Raw genomic sequence first — 23,382 nt, 5'->3', positions numbered from 1 at the left:
ACAGTAGCAGGGAATCCTGTTCATGAGTAAAAAACAATGGATGGTGGGATATACTTGGAGGTGCAGAGGTATACCCTGCATCTTTCCCCTCGGAGGCAATCTGACAGCAAGACTTGTCTCCTGAACAGATTACAGCCATGTCTGGTAGTAAAACTCTGGAAGAACTTTGGGTAGGCATTGCTCGATAAGTTTATGAAAGTAACTAGTTCAGTAAGTCCAGGCTCTAGAACGCATGTAATGATTTTCTTTTATATGTAACCATTTGTTTCTAATACTTCAGCTTGCTATCACTTGAAGCTCTATAGTTTGTTGAATTAACTTTTACTTGTTTTCACTATGAATGTATCTAAGTGCTGAGTATTGAACGGAGTTCTGATCTGAGGTATAACTGGTGAATCTTGGGTGTAATGCGCCTTTGGGAGCTGCAAATCTGTGAATACAGCAATTGTACAGTGGAACAGGGCCTGGACACTCAGGGAGATACTAGGAGGGTTTGGGGGTTAGAGGATGCCTATTGCTAAGCCAGAGAGAGAGTGTGGGGCCTGCATAGGTGTAGAGGGCAGTGCTTGTGTTGTCCGTGGGCGGTGGAGTTGGTGAGCTGACCCACAGCAGGGTCTGACAAGGCTTTCTCTTCCTAAGGGCATGTGGTAGCGAAGTGCCTCAGAAACCTGGGTACCCATGGGAACGTCACGGGAGTCATGACTAACTATGAATCTAAAATCTCCCCTTCAGGTCCTGAGTTTTTCACTTCGTTCTGATTAAAAGATTCTCATTGATTTCAGTGGGCTTTGGATCAGGCCTTAATTTATTTTAGGTAACCAAGGCAAACTTTTCCCACTTTGTATCTCTCTGTAAAGATCAAGACTATAAGTGAGTAGTTCAAGGTGCTTTGTGTTCCATTTAGAGTGTTCTACTTTGAAATTAAGTGTGCCATCCTTCTGGCACAAAAAAGAAAAGAGAAAATAAAATATACCCATCTAAGATTATCTTCAGCAGGAAAACCACCTGAGACAGAGGGGAGAGCAATGTAGAAGCCCAGAAACTTGGAGTAAAGGATCTGAGGTTTTCTCTGAAGACTTAAGTGAGTTTAACATATGTAAACAAAGGAAGGATGAACCATCACAAGGACAAAAAGAGGTAACACCATGTTCTTACCTAACCTGAAATCACCAACATTGGCCAATCTCTGTATGTTCTGTTTCTGTTTTTTGGAATCTAATAAAGATAATGACTCAAAAATAATGTTGTACAATAAAATTTATCTTTATTATTCTATTTTGTGTTTAAAGCACGAGAACTCTCTTTCTTCAAGTATTGGGAAGGCCTCAGATATCTTAGCCATGCAGGTGTTCATCATAGTTCCATTTTGGATTAATACTTGCATCATGACATGACTGATAAATTTACTTGGCTCAGTTATATTTAGCTTGAAGTATTCTGTGTCATTGGTTCAGGGTGGAATAGTTGGATTTCTATGAATGGAAATGGCAAAATGCTGTATTTATAAATATTAATTAAAAACTTTATTAGGAAGAGAAACTGGGTTCTGAGTTGCCTTTGATTCAGAAAGATTACCAAAAAATTAACATTGTCTACTTGACGTCTGAATTAGCAAAAATGTTTTGTCCCAGAAAATGGTTTCAGGGACCATTCTGGTGTGTCCAGTCTTTTTTCTGTATAATTTCAAAACACATTAAATGAATTTTGTATATGTAATCTTAAAAACAATTTTCCAAGCTGAATATATAAGGGTTATACTCCTCTAGTCAGGGAGTGGACACATACAACGTTGTCTATATGTCCAATCAAAACAGCTCAGATTTCAAATACAAAATATTTTAAATGAATTGCTCACAAAAAGTAAAAAATAAAATCCCATGATTATTTACACAAGTCTTTGGAGAATAATTTTAATAAGGAACATATTCAAGAAAATCACAAATTGTTCATCAGCAATTTGGAAACAGAAAAAGTGGCAGAATTCACTGAATAAATAATTTGTTATGAATTATTCACACATCTCTAATGGTGTGAAGTGTGAAATATGCTGGAATACAAGGAAGTCTAAGCCAGTGGAGAATACATTATGTTTTATGTGATTACATGTTCTAATTCATGTAAATTGTTGAGGGCATTTTACCGTACTTTCATTCTGAACAGAAATTTGTAAAGCTCTACCAAACAGGACTCTGAATAAACTATATTTTCATTTCTCTGTCTGTCTCTCTCTCACTCTCTTTTTCCCCAGGTGGGGTGCTCTGGTTTTAATTGTTTTCAGCTCTAACTAGTTAAATGTTTTAAAGCCTGTCTGTGTTTGAGAACTATATACACTTAATTCAAGAAAAGTTGGAATCATTCCCATATGCAAGTTTTATTACAGTGATTAATCTGGTGCCTTTAAATTTAGCTTTGGCTTTAAATTGATGTGGAGATATTTCAGGGGAGAAAGTCCATTCCACCAGAATGTTGACAATTTAGCTATTTTGTCACTAGATTTAGAGACTTTTTGGTTTCCCTAGTGAGAAAATAAGTGTCAAAGTGACCAGTGACAAATTGAGTGACTTTCACTGCCAATTACAGTGACATTCAGAGAAAGAAGTCACCAATATGTATAGTCACAAAATCATTCACAAGCAGCTCAATAGTGTTAATAAAATCCATTCTATGCTCTTCTTACTACATTCTGTTGTATACCAAGTCAATGTCATTACGTCTCAATTGAACATGTCCACAGAAGGAATCACATTCCAGGGCTTCTTGGGCTGATATCACTATAATCTGCAGGTGAGGAAAAGAAATTTGTGGAGGCTAATTAAATACTTTGCTAAAGCCTGGTGTACTTTAGAGAGAGCAGCACATTAGCCAGGGCTTGTTTTTACTCAAATGTGTTCTTTCTCGCTGTTCCATAGTAGGTAGCACATCCTATGATGCAGGGAAAGATGGCGAATGAAGCGGGCTGGGCAGGGGAGGCAAGTTAGCCAGTGAGGAGAGCCGCACGGATGGAAGGTGGGGTGGGATAAGACAGGGCCATGTGCCCCAATGGGGTGGGGAGGGGAGGCACCGTGCCTCCAGGGATGAAGCCCTTACTACAGGATCAAAGATGGAGCTAGCTTGACTTTGTTTCCCCTTTACTCCTTCCCCTGGCTTGGCCTGAGGTTACCTGCCCAGCTGTTTTCAGAAATGAAACCCTAGAAACGGGGGGAAGGGGTACGGCTAGCGGATTTTTGGTTTTAAATCTACTTTCTTGGCTCCCTGCAGTGCCAAGCTCAGGTGAGAGGAATGCCCTCTTCCCCCTGGTTCTGGGTTCTCCCTTTCACTAACCAGTCCGCTCAAGTCCAGGCTAGCAAGAAATTAACCAACCCCAGCCAACCTGGGCTGCAGTGTACAGAGCACCCTTACCAATGAGCAGAGGGCTGCAGTTTCCTTCCCAACGAGCAGAAGGCACCCTCCTGATGATGACAGTGTAATGTTGTAGTTGCTTCTGGTGTGCAACAGAATGTAATAAGAAGAGCATTCAGTTTATTTTAAAGCACAGTGACCACTCTAAACAAAAAAATGATACATTGTCTTCTCTTGTGTAGCACCTGGATTACATCAGCTGTTCTGAAGGCAGCACAGTGGATCTGACAAATCCTGAGGAGCTTCTGAAACAGATCCCTGAGCTGGCTGAAGACTTAAAAGAACCTGATAACTGTTTCCCAGAAGGTAAGGATCTGCTAATTTCACTATGACTAGGAAGTGAGACAAACAATCCAAAGGTTTCAGAGTAACAGCTGTGTTAGTCTGTATTCGCAAAAAGAAAAGGAGTACTTGTGGCACCTTAGAGACTAACCAATTTATTTGAGCATAAGCTTTCGTGAGCTACAGCTCACTTCATCAGATGCATACTGTGGAAAATACAGAAGATGTTCTTATAATACAAAACGTGAAAAAATGGGTGTTTACCACTACAAAAGGTTTTCTCTCCCCCCACCCCACTCTCCTGTTGGTAATAGCTTATCTAAAGTGATCACTCTCCTTACAATGTGTATGATAATCAAGGTGGGCCATTTCCAGCACAAATCCAGGGTTTAACAAGAACGTCTGAGGATACAACCGCATTTGCTCCAACCCCTCAGACAGAGACAAACACCTACAAGATCTCTATCAAGCATTCTTACAACTACAATACCCACCTGCGGAAGTGAAGAAACCGATTGATAGAGCCAGAAGAGTTCCCAGAAGTCAACTACTACAGGACAGGCCTAACAAAGAAAATAACAGAACGCCACTAGCCATCACCTTCAGCCCCCAACTAAAACCCCTCCAACGCATTATTAAGGATCTACAACCTATCCTGAAGGATGACCCAACACTCTCACAAATCTTGGGAGACAGGCCAGTCCTTGCCTGCAGACAGCCCCCCAACCTAAAGTGAGTACTCACCAGCAACCACATACTACACAACAGAACCACTAACCCAGGAGCCTATCCTTGCAACAAAGCCTGTTGCCAACTATGCCCACATATCTATTCAGGGGACACCATCACAGGGCCTAATCACATCAGCCACACTATCAGAGGCTCGTTCACCTGCGCATCTACCAATGTGATATATGCCATCATGTGCCAGCAATGCCCCTCTGCCATGTACATTGGTCAAACTGGACAGTCTCTACGTAAAAGAATAAATGGACACAAATTAGATGTCAAGAATTATAACATTCATAAACCAGTCGGAGAACACTTCAATCTCTCTGGTCACACGATTACAGACATGAAAGTTGCGATATTACAACAGAAAACTTCAAAACCAGACTCCAGTGAGAGACTGTTGAATTGGAATTCATTTGCAAATTGGATACAATTAACTTAGGCTTGAATAGAGACTGGGAGTGGCTAAGTCATTATGCAAGGTAACCTATTTCCCCCTGTTTTTTCCTACTCCCCTCCTCCCCGGTTCCTCAGACGTTCTTGTTAAACCCTGGATTTGTGCTGGAAATGACCCACCTTAATTATCATACACATTGTAAGGTGAGTGATCACTTTAGATAAGCTATTACCAGCAGGAGAGTGGGGTGGGGGAGAGAGAAAACCTTTTGTAATGGTAAACACCCATTTTTTCATGGTTTGTATGTATAAGAACATCTTCTGTATTTTCCACAGTATGCATCCGATGAAGTGAGCTGTAGCTCACAAAAGCTTATGCTCAAATAAATTGGTTAGTTTCTAAGGTGCCACAAGTAAACCATCCAAAGTAGCCTCTTCTCCTACTTAATGTTGAGACACTCAGGCACTCAACACCAAGGCACTCTGTCTACTTGCACAGTATTTAACAACAATATAATTACTGAGTAGTTGCATAGAACTTTTGATCCATAGATCTCTATAATAGTCAAACACACATGAAACAGGCAGAGAGAACTTGTTAGTATTCAGCTGAATTTCTGTAGGATGGTAAGTCCAGAAGCCCAATTTAAATTGCTGCACAGCTTTACAAGTTTACTTCATACCAATATTTGTACTCAGTGCTTATTTTAATTTTCACAGCTGTCTCCTTCTAGCCAAAATTAAGAATACTATGGTTTTCACTAGAGAAAAATTTAAATTTATTAACATTTCATCCAACCCCTACTTTATATCAGTTATTTCTCAGAGCAAACAGTAGTCTTCCTGAACTGTCTGTAGTAGAAGTAACAGGTAAAACATGTCATCAGGGTCAGTTCACAATTAGATTAATTTCCACTTTGGTTATGATTCCTTATGATTATAAAAGACCAGTGTTCCTGGAGAACTAACTGATTTTAGAAAGCTGGACAGTATTCAGATTCCTTTCCCACAATGCTACTCCCGTCAGCTGACATGCTCTTTCCTCCTACCAGCTGGCTCACAAGACATAAAGTCTCCTCCCTTCTGCCCTTCCACTAGCCATTAGCTGTTGCAGTTTGAGTCTAGTGTTCAACTGGCCACGCTTCTTCTAAGTTTTCCCTTTATCTCTTGTACCCATCCACCTTGTGACCTCAGTTATCTGTGGCAGATCTGCATCTGCCATCCAGCTTCTTCCTTCACTTACTAACCCTGCCTGACTGCCTCTTCCCCACTGTTCCTCACTGCCCCAGCTATCTCTCTCCTGATTCTGTCCTGCTCCCCATTCCTGCTACTTTCTTTCATTATAACAACATTCTAGATTCCCACAGGCCCTCCTTACCATAATCTCTCCTGCCATCTACTTCTCCACACTTTTCCTTACCTTCACTGTTCAGGGTCCTTTCTATCATTTCACCTAGCCTCTCCCCCTGCAGCCCACCTATATTTCCTTCCCAATTACTTCCGATTCCCCGACTCTTCCATTTCTGAATTTTGAGCAAAAATTCAGAATGAGGCAGGTTCATTGTATCTGCTAGTACTAAATTACTGTGGCTTTTAACAAAGGCTCCATAAACTAGCCCTGGAGTAGATACAAGTGAAGCAGATAACCACTGTGGTGCCATGCATGTGTTTTAGGCTGTAAATTACTATATTAATTGTAATACAGTTGAAATAGCTGTAATGGAGACACTTGCTGTAGAATGTGCAAGGGAGATGAGGTTGTATGTGAAAGATGCATAAAAAATGAGGGCTGAAGAAACTGTTGAAGGGACAGTTTTACACTGGAATAACTGAAAACAAGAAAGAAAATACAATATTTAGACAAAGTCAATAGTTTGATGTGCTAGTCTGATATATTTGGAAATGTTCCTACTCCCCAAAGCTGCTTTAAATGGGAATTGATACGCCCTGTTTGGCTATGAATTGCAAATGTATGGCCAGATCTTTGGCCCTGGTCAGGTTCCTTTATGTCAATCTCTAACAGAGAAGCTGGGGATTTCCCCAGATTAGAGGAACCCTGTCTCCTGCAGCAGTGACATAGCCAGCTCTGCACCATCTCATCCTGCCCCCATCACCTGGGACAGGTATAAGGAGTAGGAGGAGTGCTTTGCACTCCAGTAATCTCCAGACAGCAGAATAGTGCCTTGGCGGAATAGTGCCTTCGAGGCTATTGCTGCTGGCATAGATTAAAGCAGCCTGCAGATTAGAACAAATTAGAAACCAGTCTAATTTACATCAAGGTAGAACTGGCCCCTGGCTACCACCAGGACAGCCACCTTTTCTTGTTTATCTAAGGTCCTGTGCTGAGAGTAACTTAGCTGTACCTAAGGATCTGGTTTGTAATAATTTTCTGTTTTCAAGCTGAAATTGATTAGATACCAGGGATACAGCTTCTGTTGAATTAGTTCATTCTATAAATATCATTGCTAAATTCCAATGGAATTACAGGTTTCAGAGTAGCGGCTGTGTTAGTCTGTATTCGCAAAAAGAAAAGGAGTACTTGTGGCACCTTAGAGACTAACAAATTTATTTGAGCATAAGCTTTCGTGAGCTACAGCTCACTTCATCAGATACATTCAGTGGAAAATACAGTGGGGAGATTTATGTACATAAAGAACATGAAACAATGGGTGTTACCATACACACTGTAATGAGAGTGTGTATACATAAATCCACAGCAATCCATCATCAATAATGTTATTACAAGGAATTCCTAAGAGATTGATCTAGTAGACATGAAATCCTACTTGGAATGTTAATTTCAATGCCATGGTATATGAGATCACATGGATTAAAAACTTGTTGAAGGATCATAAAGTTCACTGATCAACTTAATAGCTAAGTTTCAGAGTAACAGCCGTGTTAGTCTGTATTCGCAAAAAGAAAAGGAGTACTTGTGGCACCTTAGAGACTAACCAATTTATTTGAGCATGAGCTTTCGTGAGCTACAGCTCACTTCATCGGATGCATCCGATTAAGTGAGTTGTAGCTCACGAAAACTCATGCTCAAATAAATTGGTTAGTCTCTAAGGTGCCACAAGTACTCCTTTTCTTAATAGCTAAATAAATTCCGCACAAAAAATCCAATGAATATTATGATTATTCATTATTGATTTGTATTCTGGACATGCCAACAGTATGCTAGATACTTTGTACACACAAGGCAGATGTAGATCTTGAGATCTTGCATTGCAAAGTTTACCATCTAAGATCATAAGAACTTATGAATGAGTTTAATTTGATGTAGGGGAGTAGCTCCCTTGAAGCCTACTTACCTGCTTACAGTTAAGAATGTATGAAGGTGTTTGCAGGATTGGGGCCAAAGCAGCATACAAAGGTTGTCAGGAAGAGGGCTAGAGTCAAACTAAGAACTGTTTTATTTATCTATTTTATGCATTCTATTGTTTCATTTTCTAGCAAATATCCTAGAAGATCAGTTTAATGGCAGGAATGTTTGTTGAAACAATGACATTTAAGTGAATATTAGAAAATGTTGGCAGAAATAAAACGTTGAACTCATAAATATGAGTAATTATACCAGATATTGCGAATGTTTGAAATACTTGCATTCATTTAACTAGGGACCTATTCACCTTGTGAAGCCAATACAGTTTGAATTTTGAATAGTGAATGCTCACAATAGCCTGCTCACAAACAATCTGTAGACCAAGAATTATTGCTGTAAGTGATTCAGCTAGTAGTTTTGAATAGCAAATACGTTTACAAAAACTGGAAGCTGCTTGTGAACAATTCATAAACAGGGGATATTGAAGAGATCAGCTTTGGGTCTGGTGCTATTTAATACCTTCACTAATGATTTTGAAATGAAGAAAAACACCATGTTAACTAAACATGTATATGTTTGTATATGTCACTAAACTGGGAAGTGTTGCAAATACCAATGCTGACAAAGAAATAATAAAAAGGAGATTTAAAACACAGGGGCAAGTAATACAATGAAATTCATCTTAGAAAATACAAGCTGAGATACTTGGGTAAAAATAATCCAAAATAAAGATAACTTTGGAAGCAGTCATTTCAAAAAGAAAAGGAGTACTTGTGGCACCTTAGAGACTAACCAATTTATTTGAGCATGAGCTTTCGTGTGCTCAAATAAATTGGTTAGTCTCTAAGGTGCCACAAGTACTCCTTTTCTTTTTGCGAATACAGACTAACACGGCTGTTACTCTGAAACCTGTCATTTCAAAAGAGAATAAAGCAAGGTATTGGACAAAAAATAACATTTAACTTGTAATGCAATGTGAGTGTGATCCAAACCCACTGAAGCCAGTGGAAAGTCTCCAATTGTTTTCAGTGGGCTTTGGCTAAGACCCTGTATCAAGCACAATGTGTAATGCACTTTTGGACCTATATATGAGCTGTAACTGGTTATAGATCAGGGAAAGTAATGGCCCCTCTCTTTATGGTGAAACTGTTCTTAGAACACTGCTTTCATTTCTTGTTGACAAACTGGACAGAATTCAAAGGAGAAAAACAAAGATGGTTAAAGGTCTGTAGGGATGAGTTTATGGGACAAGATTTTAAAGAGTTGTTTATTAACACACTGAAATGGGGTGTCAGAGTAACAGTTGTGTTAGTCTGTATTCGCAAAAAGAAAAGGAGTACTTGTAGCACCTTAGAGACTAACCAATTTATTTGAGCATAAGCTTTCATGAGCTACAGCTCACTTCATCGGATGCATACTGTGGAAACTGCAGAAGACATTATATACACAGAGACCATGAAACAATACCTCCTCCCACCCCACTCTCCTACTGGTAATAGCTTATCTAAAGTGATCACTCTCCTTACAATGTGTATGATAATCAAGTTGGGCCATTTCCAGCACAAATCCAGGTTTTCTCACCCTCCGCCCCCCCCCCCCCCAACACACACACAAACTCACTCTCCTGCTGGTAATAGCCCATCCAAAGCGACCACTCTCTTTACAATGTGTATGATAATCAAGGTGGGCCATTTCCAGCACAAATCCAGGTTTTCTCACCCCCCCACCCCCCCACCCTTTTTTTTTTCCCCAAAAACCACACACACAAACTCACTCTCCTGCTGGTAATAGCTTATCCAAAGTGACCACTCTCCTTACAATGTGTATGATAATCAAGGTGGGCCATTTCCAGCATAAATCCAAGTTTAACCAGCATGCCTGACTGGGGGGGGGGGTAGGAAAAAACAAGGGGAAATAGGCTACCTTGCATAATGACTTAGCCACTCCCAGTCTCTATTTAAGCCTAAATTAATAGTATCCAATTTGCAAATGAATTCCAATTCAGCAGTTTCTTGCTGGAGTCTGGATTTGAAGTTTTTTTGTTTTAAGATAGCGACCTTCATGTCTATAATTGCGTGACCAGAGAGACTGAAGTGTTCTCCGACTGGTTTATGAATGTTATAATTCTTGTCATCTGATTTGTGTCCATTTATTCTTTTACGTAGAGACTGTCCAGTTTGACCAATGTACATGGCAGAAGGGCATTGCTGACACATGATGGCATATATCACATTGGTGGATGTGCAGGTGAACGAGCCTCTGATAGTGTGGCTGATGTGATTAGGCCCTGTGATGGTGTCCCCTGAATAGATATGTGGGCACAATTGGCAACGGGCTTTGTTGCAAGGATAGGTTCCTGGGTTAGTGGTTGTGTGGTATGTGGTTGTTGGTGAGTATTTGCTTCAGGTTGGGGGGCTGTCTGCAGGCAAGGACTGGCCTGTCTCCCAAGATTTGTGAGAGTGTTGGGTCATCCTTCAGGATAGGTTGTAGATCCTTTATAATGCGTTGGAGGGGTTTTAGTTGGGGGCTGAATGTGACGGCTAGTGGCGTTCTGTTATTTTCTTTGTTAGGCCTGTCCTGTAGTAGGTGACTTCTGGGAACTCTTCTGGCTCTATCAATCGGTTTCTTCACTTCCGCAGGTGGGTATTGTAGTTGTAAGAATGCTTGATAGAGATCTTGTAGGTGTTTGTCTCTGTCTGAGGGGTTGGAGCAAATGCAGTTGTATCGCAGAGCTTGGCTATAGACGATGGATCGTGTGGTGTGGTCAGGGTGAAAGCTGGAGGCATGTAGGTAGGAATAGCGGTCAGTAGGTTTCCGGTATAGGGTGGTGTTTATGTGACCATTGTTTATTAGCACTGTAGTGTCCAGGAAGTGGATCTCTTGTGTGGACTGGACCAGGCTGAGGTTGATGGTGGGATGGAAATTGTTGAAATCATGGTGGAATTCCTCAAGGGCTTCTTTTCCATGGGTCCAGATGATGAAGATGTCATCAATATAGCGCAAATAGAGTAGGGGCTTTAGGGGACGAGAGCTGAGGAAGCGTTGTTCTAAATCAGCCATAAAAATGTTGGCATACTGTGGGGCCATGCGGGTACCCATAGCAGTGCCGCGGATCTGAAGGTATACATTGTCCCCAAATGTAAAATAGTTATGGATAAGGACAAAGTCACAAAGTTCAGCCACCAGGTTAGCCGTGACATTATCGGGGATAGTGTTCTTGACGGCTTGTAGTCCATCTTTGTGTGGAATGTTGGTGTAAAGGGCTTCTACATCCATAGTGGCCAGGATGGTGTTATCAGGAAGATCACCGATGGATTGTAGTTTCCTCAGGAAGTCAGTGGTGTCTCGAAGGTAGCTGGGAGTGCTGGTAGCGTAGGGCCTGAGGAGGGAGTCTACATAGCCAGACAATCCTGCTGTCAGGGTGTCAATGCCTGAGATGATGGGGCGCCCAGGATTTCCAGGTTTATGGATCTTAGGTAGTAGATAGAATATCCCAGGTCGGGGTTCCAGGGGTGCATCTGTGCGGATTTGATCTTGTGCTTTTTCAGGAAGTTTCTTGAGCAAATGCTGTAGTTGCTTTTGGTAACTCTCAGTGTGATTATAGGGTAATGGCTTGTAGAAAGTGGTGTTGGTGAGCTGCCGAGCAGCCTCTTTTTCATATTCCGACCTATTCATGATGACAACAGCACCTCCTTTGTCAGCCTTTTTTATTATGATGTCAGAGTTGTTTCTGAGGCTGTGGATGGCATTGTGTTCTGCACGGCTGAGGTTATGGGGCAAGTGATGCTGCTTTTCCACAATTTCAGCCCGTGCATGTCGGCGGAAGCATTCTATGTAGAAGTCCAGTCTGCTGTTTCAACCTTCAGGAGGAGTCCACCTAGAATCCTTCTTTTTGTAATGTTGGTAGGGAGGCCTCTGTGGATTAGTATGTTGTTCAGAGGTATTTTGGAAATATTCCTTGAGTCGGAAACGTCGAAAATAGGATTCTAGGTCACCACAGAACTGTATCATGTTCGTGGGGGTGGAGGGGCAGAAGGAGAGGCCCCGAGATAGGACAGCTTCTTCTGCTGGGCTGAGAGTATAGCTGGATAGGTTAACAATATTGCTGGGTGGGTTGAGGGAACCATTGCTGTGGCCCCTTGTAGCATGTAGTAGTTTAAAAAGTTTAGTGTCCTTTTTCTTTTGTAGAGAAGCAAAGTGTGGATTGTAAATGGCTTGTCTAGTTTTAGTAAATTCCAGCCACGAGGAAGTTTGTGTGGAAGGTTGGTTTTTTATGAGAGTATCCAGTTCTGAGAGCTCATTCTTAATCTTTCCCTGTTTGCTGTAGAGGATGTTGATCAGGTGATTCCGCAGTTTCTTAGAGAGCGTGTGGCACAAGCTGTCAGCATCGTCTGTGTGGTATGTAGATTGTGATGGATTTTTTACCTTCAGTCCTTTTGGTACGATGTCCATCTGTTTGCATTTGGAAAGGAAGATGATTAAAAAAAAAGGGGGGGGGGGTGAGAAAACCTGGATTTGTGCTGGAAATGGCCCACCTTGATTATCATACACATTGTAAAGAGAGTGGTTGCTTTGGATGGGCTATTACCAGCAGGAGAGTGAGTTTGGGGCGGGGGGGGCGGAGGGTGAAAAAACCTGGATTTGTGCTGAAAATGGCCCAACTTGATTATCATACACATTGTAAGGAGAATGATCACTTTAATAAGCTATTACCAGTAGGAGAGTGGGGTGGGAGGAGGTATTGTTTCATGGTCTCTGTGTATATAATGTCTTCTGCAGTTTCCACAGTATGCATCCGATGAAGTGAGCTGTAGCTCACGAAAGCTTATGCTCAAATAAATTGGTTAGTCTCTAAGGTGCCACAAGTACTCCTTTTCTTTTTGAAATAAGGTGGTGTTATGTATTTTGCTGTTTACACAACAAAAATAATATGAAGAAACTGCACTGGCAGTTCAGTCCCAAATAACCACATTTATTAAATACTTATAAATGTGTAAGATCTAGCTACACATATTCCTGCTCTGCTTAGTCCTGGTGGCTCCTCAAAACATAAAACACAGTGAATACCACTACAGGACTCTCAAACTATTTAAAAGTATACTACCCTCTTCCTACGCACTAGAAGTAGGTATGTGGTAATCATCTCAAAGTATTTGAAGTTTGTAAACAATAAGGACTTCCTCAAGGCTATACACACATATCCATGACATGCACACCTAGGACATTATATATGCATGTTATATAATAATTACACACAAAAACGATGTTAAAATAACATTATTAAAGTTTCAAAGTGAAGCACTCAAAAGTTAGGACATGGCAGAGCTAAAGTTGTCTGTGCAACCTTAACTTGGCCCCTTTGTGTATATGCATTATAATACATTCTTTAATTACATGATTACATACTGTTTTTTCTATAGCACTCCTGCATCCTTCAGTGCACAGAATGGATGATTCTCACTTGATAAGCAGCTATTCAATATTTTGTTTTCTCTTTGTTGATCAGTGTGTGGTCCCATGCCTTATTTACTGTACACTATTCAAAATCTCCTATGAAGACAGCCTTATTAAATTCCTCATGGGCTTTTCTCTGGTGCTTATAACTATAGTACATGAGTGCTTCACAAAAGTAGTTAATGTGTCCCCACAATACCTCTGTAAGGTGAGGGGATGGTATTTTCCCCATCTCACAGATAGGAAACTGAGACTCAGGGAGATTAAGTTCAAAAATATCCACTAATTTTGGGTGCCTAATTTGAGACACTTACGACCTGATTTTTCAGAGTATTTAGCACTATATAGCACTTCATATGTTCAAAGCACAGATCACATTAATTTCAGTTACTGGCTGTGTGTGCTCAGCACTTCTGCTCATGAGACCCACAGAGTCTTCAGTTAGGCACCCAGAGAATGAGGAGCATATAATTAGTGACCACCTGTGAAAAGTTTGGTTTAAGTGGCTTGACTAGCATCACATAAGAAGTCTGTGGCAGAGACAGAGGTATAGTCGAATTCCCCAGGCATCATTCACCTGCCTTAACCATGAGGCCATCCTTTCTCTTCCTGCAGTCCACTGCCTCATGCACTATACAACATTTGGCTTTTGGAATAAATGAGGCAAGGATCCTACAGATAACACTTTTCTTCATTACCACAACCCTTATTCATGCCCAGAGCAGGTCCATCCTTATGCAGTGAATGAGGCAGGGGTCCCGGGGGAAAAAAAAGTATGTGATTGTGTAATTAAAGACTGTATCGTAGTCCATATGCACAAAGGGCCAAAGTAAGGTTGCAGAGGCTTGTGACAGACACCCAGCAAGGAAAATTTCAGCCCAAATGGTTAAAGTTTGGCAAAATTATAAGGGAACTGAAAACATGGTTTTATAATGGGACGTGTTCGGCAACCTTAATAATAGGCAGTTCTACCTGCCCCAGCTATAATTAAATAAGTACTAAAAAGTATATGAGTAATGTGCTGAGATTGAAAGAGAACTTTTCCTGATATTCAACCTAACTTTTCCTAAATTGTAAGATCAACTAGACAGTTGACTATTCTTACAAGTTATGTTGTGGAAACCCAGTCAGTTTGTACATTTGAACATAGAATGGATAAATGACTAGAAATTAAAAGGTAGGGAACAATCCTGCTGTCAAAGGGGATGGACTAGATGACCCTACAGATTATCTTTATCTCTAATTTCTAAGATACAATGACTCCTTGTGCCAGTTGTGCTATTCTTCCATCTCTCAATGCTTGTCATGGCTTTGAGATAGCTGGTAAATCTGCAATGCCATAGGGTCCATCCTGTTGTGTTGCCTTTGTTCTGTAAACCCAGCCATCAGCAATCCGAGAGCATTCCCAATGTTCTTACCAATTTCCAATGAGCTGGAAGGTAGCTCACCAATGGGTGCAAGATATTCCTAATTGCTTAAAAATAATTTTGTAGTTTGCTTTCAAATAATAAAGGACTGAGAAAGAGGAAACAGGAGACAGACAAGTTTGAGGGACTAACGACTTTCCCTTGAACCCAGAAATTTCCATGGCTGCCCTGGGTACTAATGTAACCCATGTCCCTCTTTCAGGTTGTGTTCGACATTTCCCTTGCTGTGTGATGAATACCACAAAGTTTCCAGGCAAAACGTGGTGGAACCTGAGGAAAACCTGCTTCAAAGTTGTTGAACATAGCTGGTTTGAAAGCTTTATCATATTCATGATCCTGCTGAGCAGCGGTGCACTGGTAAATTTTTACTTAATCTCATCTCAGGTTGAATTATAATTGTATGCAGAGGTGTTACATAGCTTTAATTTCAGATCCAAGATATGACTTTTTTGCTTAGGGCAGAAGGATGTATTTTCAGACTGGTTGGTAGACGTTTCAGACTGTGTTGGGAGAGGGTAAAATTACTTAGCATGGGGTAACTTCTTTTTTATAATGACTATAAAGTACTGTAAGTCACATGACAGATGATTTCCATTCTGCTTGTGTATTGGTTTTGCTGTGGCTTTTCTGTGGCAGTTATTTCAAATGTATAGATTAGCATTTTTAGATGCTTCATTAAAATCAAACATAAAAACATACGAACGGCCATATTGGTTCAGACCAAAGGTCCATCTAGCCCAGTATCCTGTCTTCCGACAGTGGCCAATGCCAGGTGCCCCAGAGGGAATGAACAGAACAGGCAAACATCAAGTGATCCATCCCCTGTTGCCCATTCCCAACTTCTGGCAAACGGAGGCTAGGGCCACCATCCCTGTGCATCCTGGCTAATAGCCATTGATGGACCTATCCTCCATGAACTTATCTAGTTCTTTTTTGAACCCTGTTATAATCTTGGCCTTCACAACATCCTCTGGCAAGGAGTTCCACAGGTTGACTGAGCATTGTGTGAAAAAAATAGTAACAGGGGATGAATCACTTGATGATTACCTGTTCTGTTCATTCCCTCTGGGGCACCTGACATTAGCCACTGTGGGAAGACAGGATACTGGGCTAGATGGAACTTTGGTCTGACCCGCTATGGCCGTTCTTATGTTCCAAGTGGGTCCAAAAGGGTTAACACTGCTCCTGGAACAGTGCAGGAGGCAGGAGGTGTATGGGTGTGTGTCCCCTTGCTGTCTGCGGGGGAATGAATACAGTCATTAAAAAACTGGCCCAAACTGACCCAAATCAACAGAGGGTCCAGCGAGACAAAGAGATACCCCAGTGACTGAACAATCATATCTAACAAAAGGAAACCCCAGCAGGCAGGACTTGTGAGCTGAGCTGGAGAACAATGTGTCAGCTGACTGGTAGAAGGGGGCTTTTTGGAGGGACTTGGGAGCCCAGATCTGCAGGACAAAGAGGGGAGAGATCCAGAGATGGGGTTCATCACAACTTGGCTGGCTCATCAAGGCACTGGCTTGGTCAGGATGGACTATGGCTTAACTTCTACCTCTCTATGTTCAGCAAAGGATTTTCAGATTCTGTAGCCAGTGACTAATAAATGGTTACCTTGTTTTGAAAAGGCTGCCTGTGTCACTGTAAATACTCACTGAGAGCATCGTGTCCTGAAGGGGCACAGTACAAGCCTCCCACAGAACTCTGGTTTGGCTGGATTCACTGCAGGGATCCTTGGAGAGAGACAGGAGATGCTGGTGCCAAAGGGCCAGTCTTTGGAGGTCATGGGCCTGCCTCTGTGGAACTGTGTAGGTCCTTGGGGCTTGGCACACAGAAGGGGTCACACCCAGGAAACTGGGACAGGCTGGGGGGATAGACCTGACTCTGTGATAGTCTCTCTCACCAACATAAGTTGGTCCAGTAAAAGATATTACCTCATTCACGTTATCTCTCTAATATCCTGAGACCAACATGGTTACAACAATACTGCAAAAAGAAAAGGAGTACTTGTGGCACCTTAGAGACTAACCAATTTATTAGAGCATAAGCTTTCGTGAGCTACAGCTCACTTCATCAGATGCATATCGTGGAAACTGCAGCAGACTTTATATATACACAGAGAATATGAACCAATACCTCCTCCCACCCCACTGTCCTGCTGGTAATAGCTTATCTAAAGTGATCATCAGGTGGGCCATTTCCAGCACAAATCCAGGTTTTCTCACCCTCCACCCCCCCCCCACAAATTCACTCTCCTGCTGGTGATAGCCCATCCAAAGTGACAACTCTTTACACAATGTGCATGACAATCAAGTTGGGCTATTTCCTGCACAAATCCAGGTTTTCTCACATCCCCCCCACCCCCATACACACACAAACTCACTCTCCTGCTGGTAATAGCTCATCCAAACTGACCACTCTTCAAGTTTAAATCCAAGTTAAACCAGAACATAATTTTGTGCCTATCTGACAATATATTCTTCACCTAGAGTCCACCAAAAATAAAATTCCTTGGGACAGAAATGATGTGTGTATGTGTATGGGTCATTGTAAGCTACAAGTTGGTAAATTGGTGCAAGTCTGAATGGGTTTAGTGTGAGTCTAAGTTTCTGTAACTTACATATTGAGGGGCCTTTAAGTAGCTTTAACTAACTTAATTTCCCTCTAGGATTACATTTTCTTAGACGCACCTTGGAATTTTACTGTTTGTTTCACAGATTGTATCTAGGAAATTTCTAGGCCTGTAATGAAACTTTGTGATAGTCATCTAGGTCTGTAGTTGACTGAGTCTATGGCGTTGTCTTCACTATGGGATACATCAGTGTTGCTGTGATTGATGTAGCGGGCATCAATTTAGCTGGTTTGATGAAGACATGATAAGTCGATGAGAATGCACTCTCCCGTCGACTTCAGGACTACACCTCCCCGAAAGGCTGAAGCTATGTCAGTGGGAGAGCATCTCCCATTGACATAGCGCTGTGAACATAACACTGTAAATTGATCTAAGCTATGTTGACTTAAGTTACATTTCTTACATAACTTAACTCGCATAATTTAGATTGATTTACCGTGTTAGTGCAGAACAGGGCTATATTTGTAACAGGGACACCTGTTTGTACTTGTATTAGGATTTTCACAGAGAGAGATGATGCAACTCCCAAACTTCCACATGTAACATGTAAAGCAGCTGAGGAACATCACATCTGCTGCTGATCTCTCTCAAAATTCTGCTTGTAAGATCCTGATTTCTTTGATGTTCTTCCCTAAGTGAAGAACCATGTCAGCTCTCCAGGAAGGTTCCTAGAGCTGAAGTGCATACACAATTCTAAATAAGAACCTGCTGTTCCCTTCTTAAAACAAGCAACAAATTGTAAGATTATTTCATCATTAAAACAATGACCACATACCAAGTCCTTTCAGCTTTGATACTTAGAGGACTTATTTATGCTGATGCAGGATTTGGGGAAGCATAAGAGATATCAGAGTTGGCATTTCCACCATCCATCTTTACATTTTCTCATCCCACATCTCACCGCTTGTAACCACTTTGTTTGCCACAAACAGCTTTTTTTTGTGTCACAAAATACAGCTTTAATGAAGATTGACTATATATGGAGCAAGGATTGTTCCTTGCATATGGTAATATTTTGTAGCTCTTCCACAGTATCTAATATGTTCTTTTCACTATTATCACTACAGCTGGTGGAAAAAATGTTTGACAAAACTTGTTTTCTCCAAAAAAATTAATTTTAGGGAACCCAAAATTTTTTACAGCATTGTGCCCAGAATCAGGGCTGTGGCCTCAGCCTGCCCTCAAACGAACTCCTCCCTCTGCTGCTCCAGCTGAGCATGGTGATGTTCTCAGGCCTCCATTGGTAGCTCCTGTGCTGCAAGAGCATGTTCCCAGTCCCCAAGCACCATAACCTCAGCCTGCAACTGCTGTTTCTTCTGAGCACTGCTCACAGGCATACTATGCCTGGTCCCACTCCTCCAAAGTAGGAGCTGGTTAAGGTGGTGTAAACTTCACTTGCAAGAGAGTGGGTACTAGGTTGCTGGCCCGATGTTGGGAAGAGCAGCAACTCTGGGTGCTGCCATCTCAGGTGGGATCACAAAGGTGGTCCCCAACTCCCTCTCTCGCTTCTAAGGAGTCACTGTCACAGTGGTGATAGGGAGCCACATCCAGGTGCCGTGCCACCACAGTGAAGTACTCCAGTATGACAGAGGTTGGCAGCAACTTTGGGAATGCTGAGGGGATCCCTTCTCTCCTCCACTTACCCTCCCCACCTCCATCCCTGAATGATGCAGTGAAAATCTGAATAAATGAACAGTAGGACATTTGCTGTTCTGGATCAAAAAATGTCTTAGCAAAGCATTTTGGCATTTTTTCAAATGAAACTTTTTCTGGATTCCATTCTGTGAAACAATAAAACTTTTCCGAAATCATGGAAAACAAATTCTGTATTTTCAGCCATCTGTAATGATCACCTTCACTGGGACTATTCACATGTGTAAAGTTAAGCTGATGTGTAACTGTTTGCAGGATGAACGTCCAGGTTTCATGTGGTTTCATAATGAAAAGTGCATACATCTCTCATCTCAGTACATTAAAATATTCCACTGAAACTCTGTAGAGTGGGATTATATTTAATCTTTATTATTCCAGGCATTTGAAGATATTCATCTTCAAAAAAGAGAAAACATTAAAACCATGTTGGAATTTCTTGATAAAGTCTTCACTTATATCTTTGTCTTCGAAATGTTTCTGAAATGGCTGGCTTATGGCTTCAGGAAGTATTTCACCAATGCCTGGTGTTGGCTTGATTTCCTAATTGTAGATGTAAGTATTGCATTTGAACAATTCTGTGAACCGGATACAGCAACAAAATGTTCACTCTTCTTTTTTGGATGTACTTTGAAGGGGAACTGATTTTTAGAAAGTGCTGAGCGCCCATCATCTGAAAATCAGGACTCTTCAAGTTGTCTGAATTTGGGCAATGAAAATCATTAGTCTGTTAAAATGTTGGACTCAAAATTCCTCCATCTTTAATAATCTCAGGTAGCATTAATAACTCAGGTAAGTACGTTTGTTTTGTTAAAATGTATTGGGTGAAATCTTGGCACCACTAAAGAGAATGGGTATTTTACTATTAACTTCAATAGGACCAAGATTTCACCTATTATTTTGTAATTGTCAGTGTCCATTTAAGGTGCATTTCTACTTGTGCTATACAGGCTGTTTATTCACACTTCCACTGGTAAGATTTTTTAAGCAAGAGTTAAAAAAAAGAAGAAGAGGAGGAGGAACAGATGGTAGGATTGCACTAATATTTTGGACTTTTACTTTGTGTCTTCATTCAGGTCTCTTTAGTAACTCTCATAGCTAACTCACTTGGATATTCCGATATGGGAGCCATGAAATCCCTTAGGACTCTCCGAGCTTTGAGACCATTAAGAGCACTGTCACGGTTTGAAGGGATGAGGGTAAGAGTAAATAAAGCAACCATCTAGTGTGAATATTAAAGATGTAAAGTGACAATATTTTATATGGTTTTGTTTTCATTATGTTGCACAGCACCATAGTTAAGGTTACATTTAAGAGTTCAGTTTTAACAGGAGCTTTAACTACCTGTTTTGTAAAAGTCTCATTGAAATGGCACCAAATGAAACATAAACTGTGCTCATAGTTTATATTCTGATTTTTTTTGTGGTGGATTGATGAAAAATGAGTTGATACAGAGAGAATAATAAAAGTTTTAAACTCATCCCTTTTGGCAATTTTTCACTAGATTCTCTCACTTTTTTTTGTACTCCTTTTAGCAAGAACTCTACTAGGGGGGAGGGATAGCTCAGTGGTTTGAGCATTGGCCTGCTAAACCCAGGGTTGTGAGTTTAATCCTTGAGGGGGCCATTTAGGGATCTGGGGCAAAAATTGGGGATTGGTCTTGCTTTGAGCAGGGGGTTGGACTAGATGACCTCCTGAGGTCCATTCCAACCCTGATATTCTATGATACAATCTGGGACCTTTCTTTTCTCTACATTGTTGCTCCTCATGTGCTGATCATTAAAATACCAGTTGTACATTAGGAGTGTTTGTCAATAGAGCGTTTTATAACTTTTAAGCCATACTGGCAAATTTAAGCACACTTGTATATGTTTTAAACTTGGGTAGCTCAGTCTTTTGTAAATAGCTTTTTTTTGTCAGTTAGCTTTAGAGTAGGTCTTCTGTTACTATTTTAGTATTAGTTTTAACATTTAGTTAGGTATTGGTACTGGATGACAAGCAGCTATGTTGGTTCCTAAATCATCCAGTTTCAAAACATGCCGTTCATGTATTGTTGCTATACCAGCCACATGAAAAGTGTCTTTACTATCTAGATAAGTGGAATATTCCTAGTAAATGTGCAATCTGCTGTTCTTTCAGCCACTGGTTTCAAATGACCTGGCAGATTAAACTCAGTATATATCTCCAGGGCAGATCCATGAGACCTGATTCCGATTCTGGTCATTCGGACCAGTTTATTTCCAGTATTCCCTCAACAAGAAGTGCTCCTGTGGTTAGAAAATCTTTGGCTGTGCTACTGTGGTTGTTAAAAGATCTTTGGCTGAAGAGAGCCACAGATTTCATTCTCCTGGTCCTTCAAGAAAAAAGAAGGCAAGATCACCTCAAGCTTCAAAAGGGACTTCAAGACATAGAAAAGTGCCCTTAGAAGCCCTGAATCATACTACTAAGAGCTCAGAACTGTTAAAGAGAAAATCTTCTGATCATTCTGAGGCTTCAGTACCACCTCTGAATGTTATGGTACCATCTACTGTATGTGCTCCATCAGGGTGCATGGATTCAGTACCAAGTGCCCAGGTGCCATTTAAGGTCAAGGATGCTGCATCCAGGTCTCTTTTCTCTGTAATACTGCATGTACTGATACAGCTCCAGCTTTGGTACCAGTTATTTCAGGTCCTTCATTCACCATAGCATCAGATTTAGTTGTATCTGATCATCCAAAATCACCTCCAGTGGCTTATGCTGAAAATCCACTATTGGTACTGTATATGGGTGAATCATAAATACCATCTATTGAACTTCTAACTTTAGGGTCTGAAACTCAATTAATGAAGACTCCTCAAAGTCCTTATTCAGAAGAATGTGTATTATTTTCATCAGCTTCTGAGGCAAGTTTGGAGGGATCTCCTTCTTCCTCACCTGCCTATTTCTCATCAGAGGTTCATTCTCAAACCAGACTGCAGCAATCTTCTTGTAATTATTATGAACCTTTCCTTGCTTCTGGTTTCCTTCTCCTTGGGCAGCCATGCAGTTTCCTTATGGACAAAGATGTGGCTGTATTGGTACCCTTGGATTCTTCATCAGAGCTATAGGACCCCAACTTCATCTAATTCAAGGCAAAGGTCACCATCACCCGAGCAGTCAGAGAGTGTCACCCTGATGAGCAACCTCATACATTTCCTATGATACAGCAGCAGGTTTCCTCTGATACATTTCTCCAGGTACCAGAGACCCATCAAACCCCGGAGAAAGAAGCATAGGTTCCAGCGGAAGAGAAACACAAACCCATCTGGTTCAAGTACACAACCAGCTTCATCATCAAAGTATCAGTTTTGAAGAGACGGTTAAGGGTTTGAAGCCTCCCCATTCTTTAGCCTGCCAGCTACAACAGTTTTCCCATCTCCCCATTCTGACACACATGGGAGTGAATTATCACAGAAAAATGAGTTTTGGAGATTGTCAAATCCCCACTCTTCAAGGACCCTTCTCATGAGCTCATACTAAGACTGGGAATAAACTACCTCCTTTGCTTGGGAGTAACAGAGCCTGTCCCAGCTCTACACAGGGGAAGGGTTTCTACTCAAGTTACTTCCTCTTACCAAAGAAAAATGGAGGGTGGAGACTGATTTTAGATCTAAGACTCCTAAACAAATTTGTGAAGTGCTAAAAATTCAGGATGGTGACTCTGGCAGCAATAGATTGAGGGGATTGATTTTCAGCCCTTGACTTACAAGACACATATTTCCATACACCCAGCTCACAGATAATACTTGCATTTTGTGATAGGTCAAGATCACTTCCAATATCATATATTTCCTTTTGGTCAAGAGGTAATTGTGGTATTGCCATACCTCAGCAACTGGCTGTTCAAGTGTCAGTCTTACGGGGAAGTGCTGTTGACCTCCCAGAGGGCTCTCTCACTGTTCCTGAGATTAGGCTTCCAGCCCAATGTCAGGAAGTCTGTGTTGACCCTTATTCAGAAAATACACTTAGTTGGGGCATCTTTGGATTCACTGACTGCCAGGGCCTATCTTCCCATAATCTTAACAAACCTCATTAGGACTATTCAAGTGAGCCGTCAGTCCTCAGTG

At 41.2% G+C, this 23,382-nt stretch overlaps 1 protein-coding gene across 1 annotated transcript in view; it reads left to right on the top strand.

The window, feature by feature from the left end:
• LOC311516797 (sodium channel protein type 5 subunit alpha-like) overlaps positions 1-23,382 on the top strand; it is a gene marked incomplete at its 5' end in the record, with an annotated part of 87,161 nt that overhangs the window by 35,147 nt on the left and 28,632 nt on the right. Inside the window, 5 exons of the mRNA XM_084621133.1 lie at positions 994-1,137; positions 3,582-3,705; positions 15,218-15,372; positions 19,676-19,849; positions 20,371-20,493. Coding sequence (XP_084477259.1) covers positions 994-1,137; positions 3,582-3,705; positions 15,218-15,372; positions 19,676-19,849; positions 20,371-20,493 — 720 coding nt within the window. The remainder of the gene's footprint in view (positions 1-993; positions 1,138-3,581; positions 3,706-15,217; positions 15,373-19,675; positions 19,850-20,370; positions 20,494-23,382) is intronic.

Source organism: Lepidochelys olivacea, assembly GCF_965140295.1.
Source record: "Lepidochelys olivacea isolate rLepOli2 genome assembly, chromosome: 2".
In the NCBI taxonomy this organism is placed as follows: domain Eukaryota; kingdom Metazoa; phylum Chordata; order Testudines; family Cheloniidae; genus Lepidochelys; species Lepidochelys olivacea.
Note: the sequence above shows the minus strand (reverse complement) of the source record. Positions and strands in the feature narration are given on the sequence as shown.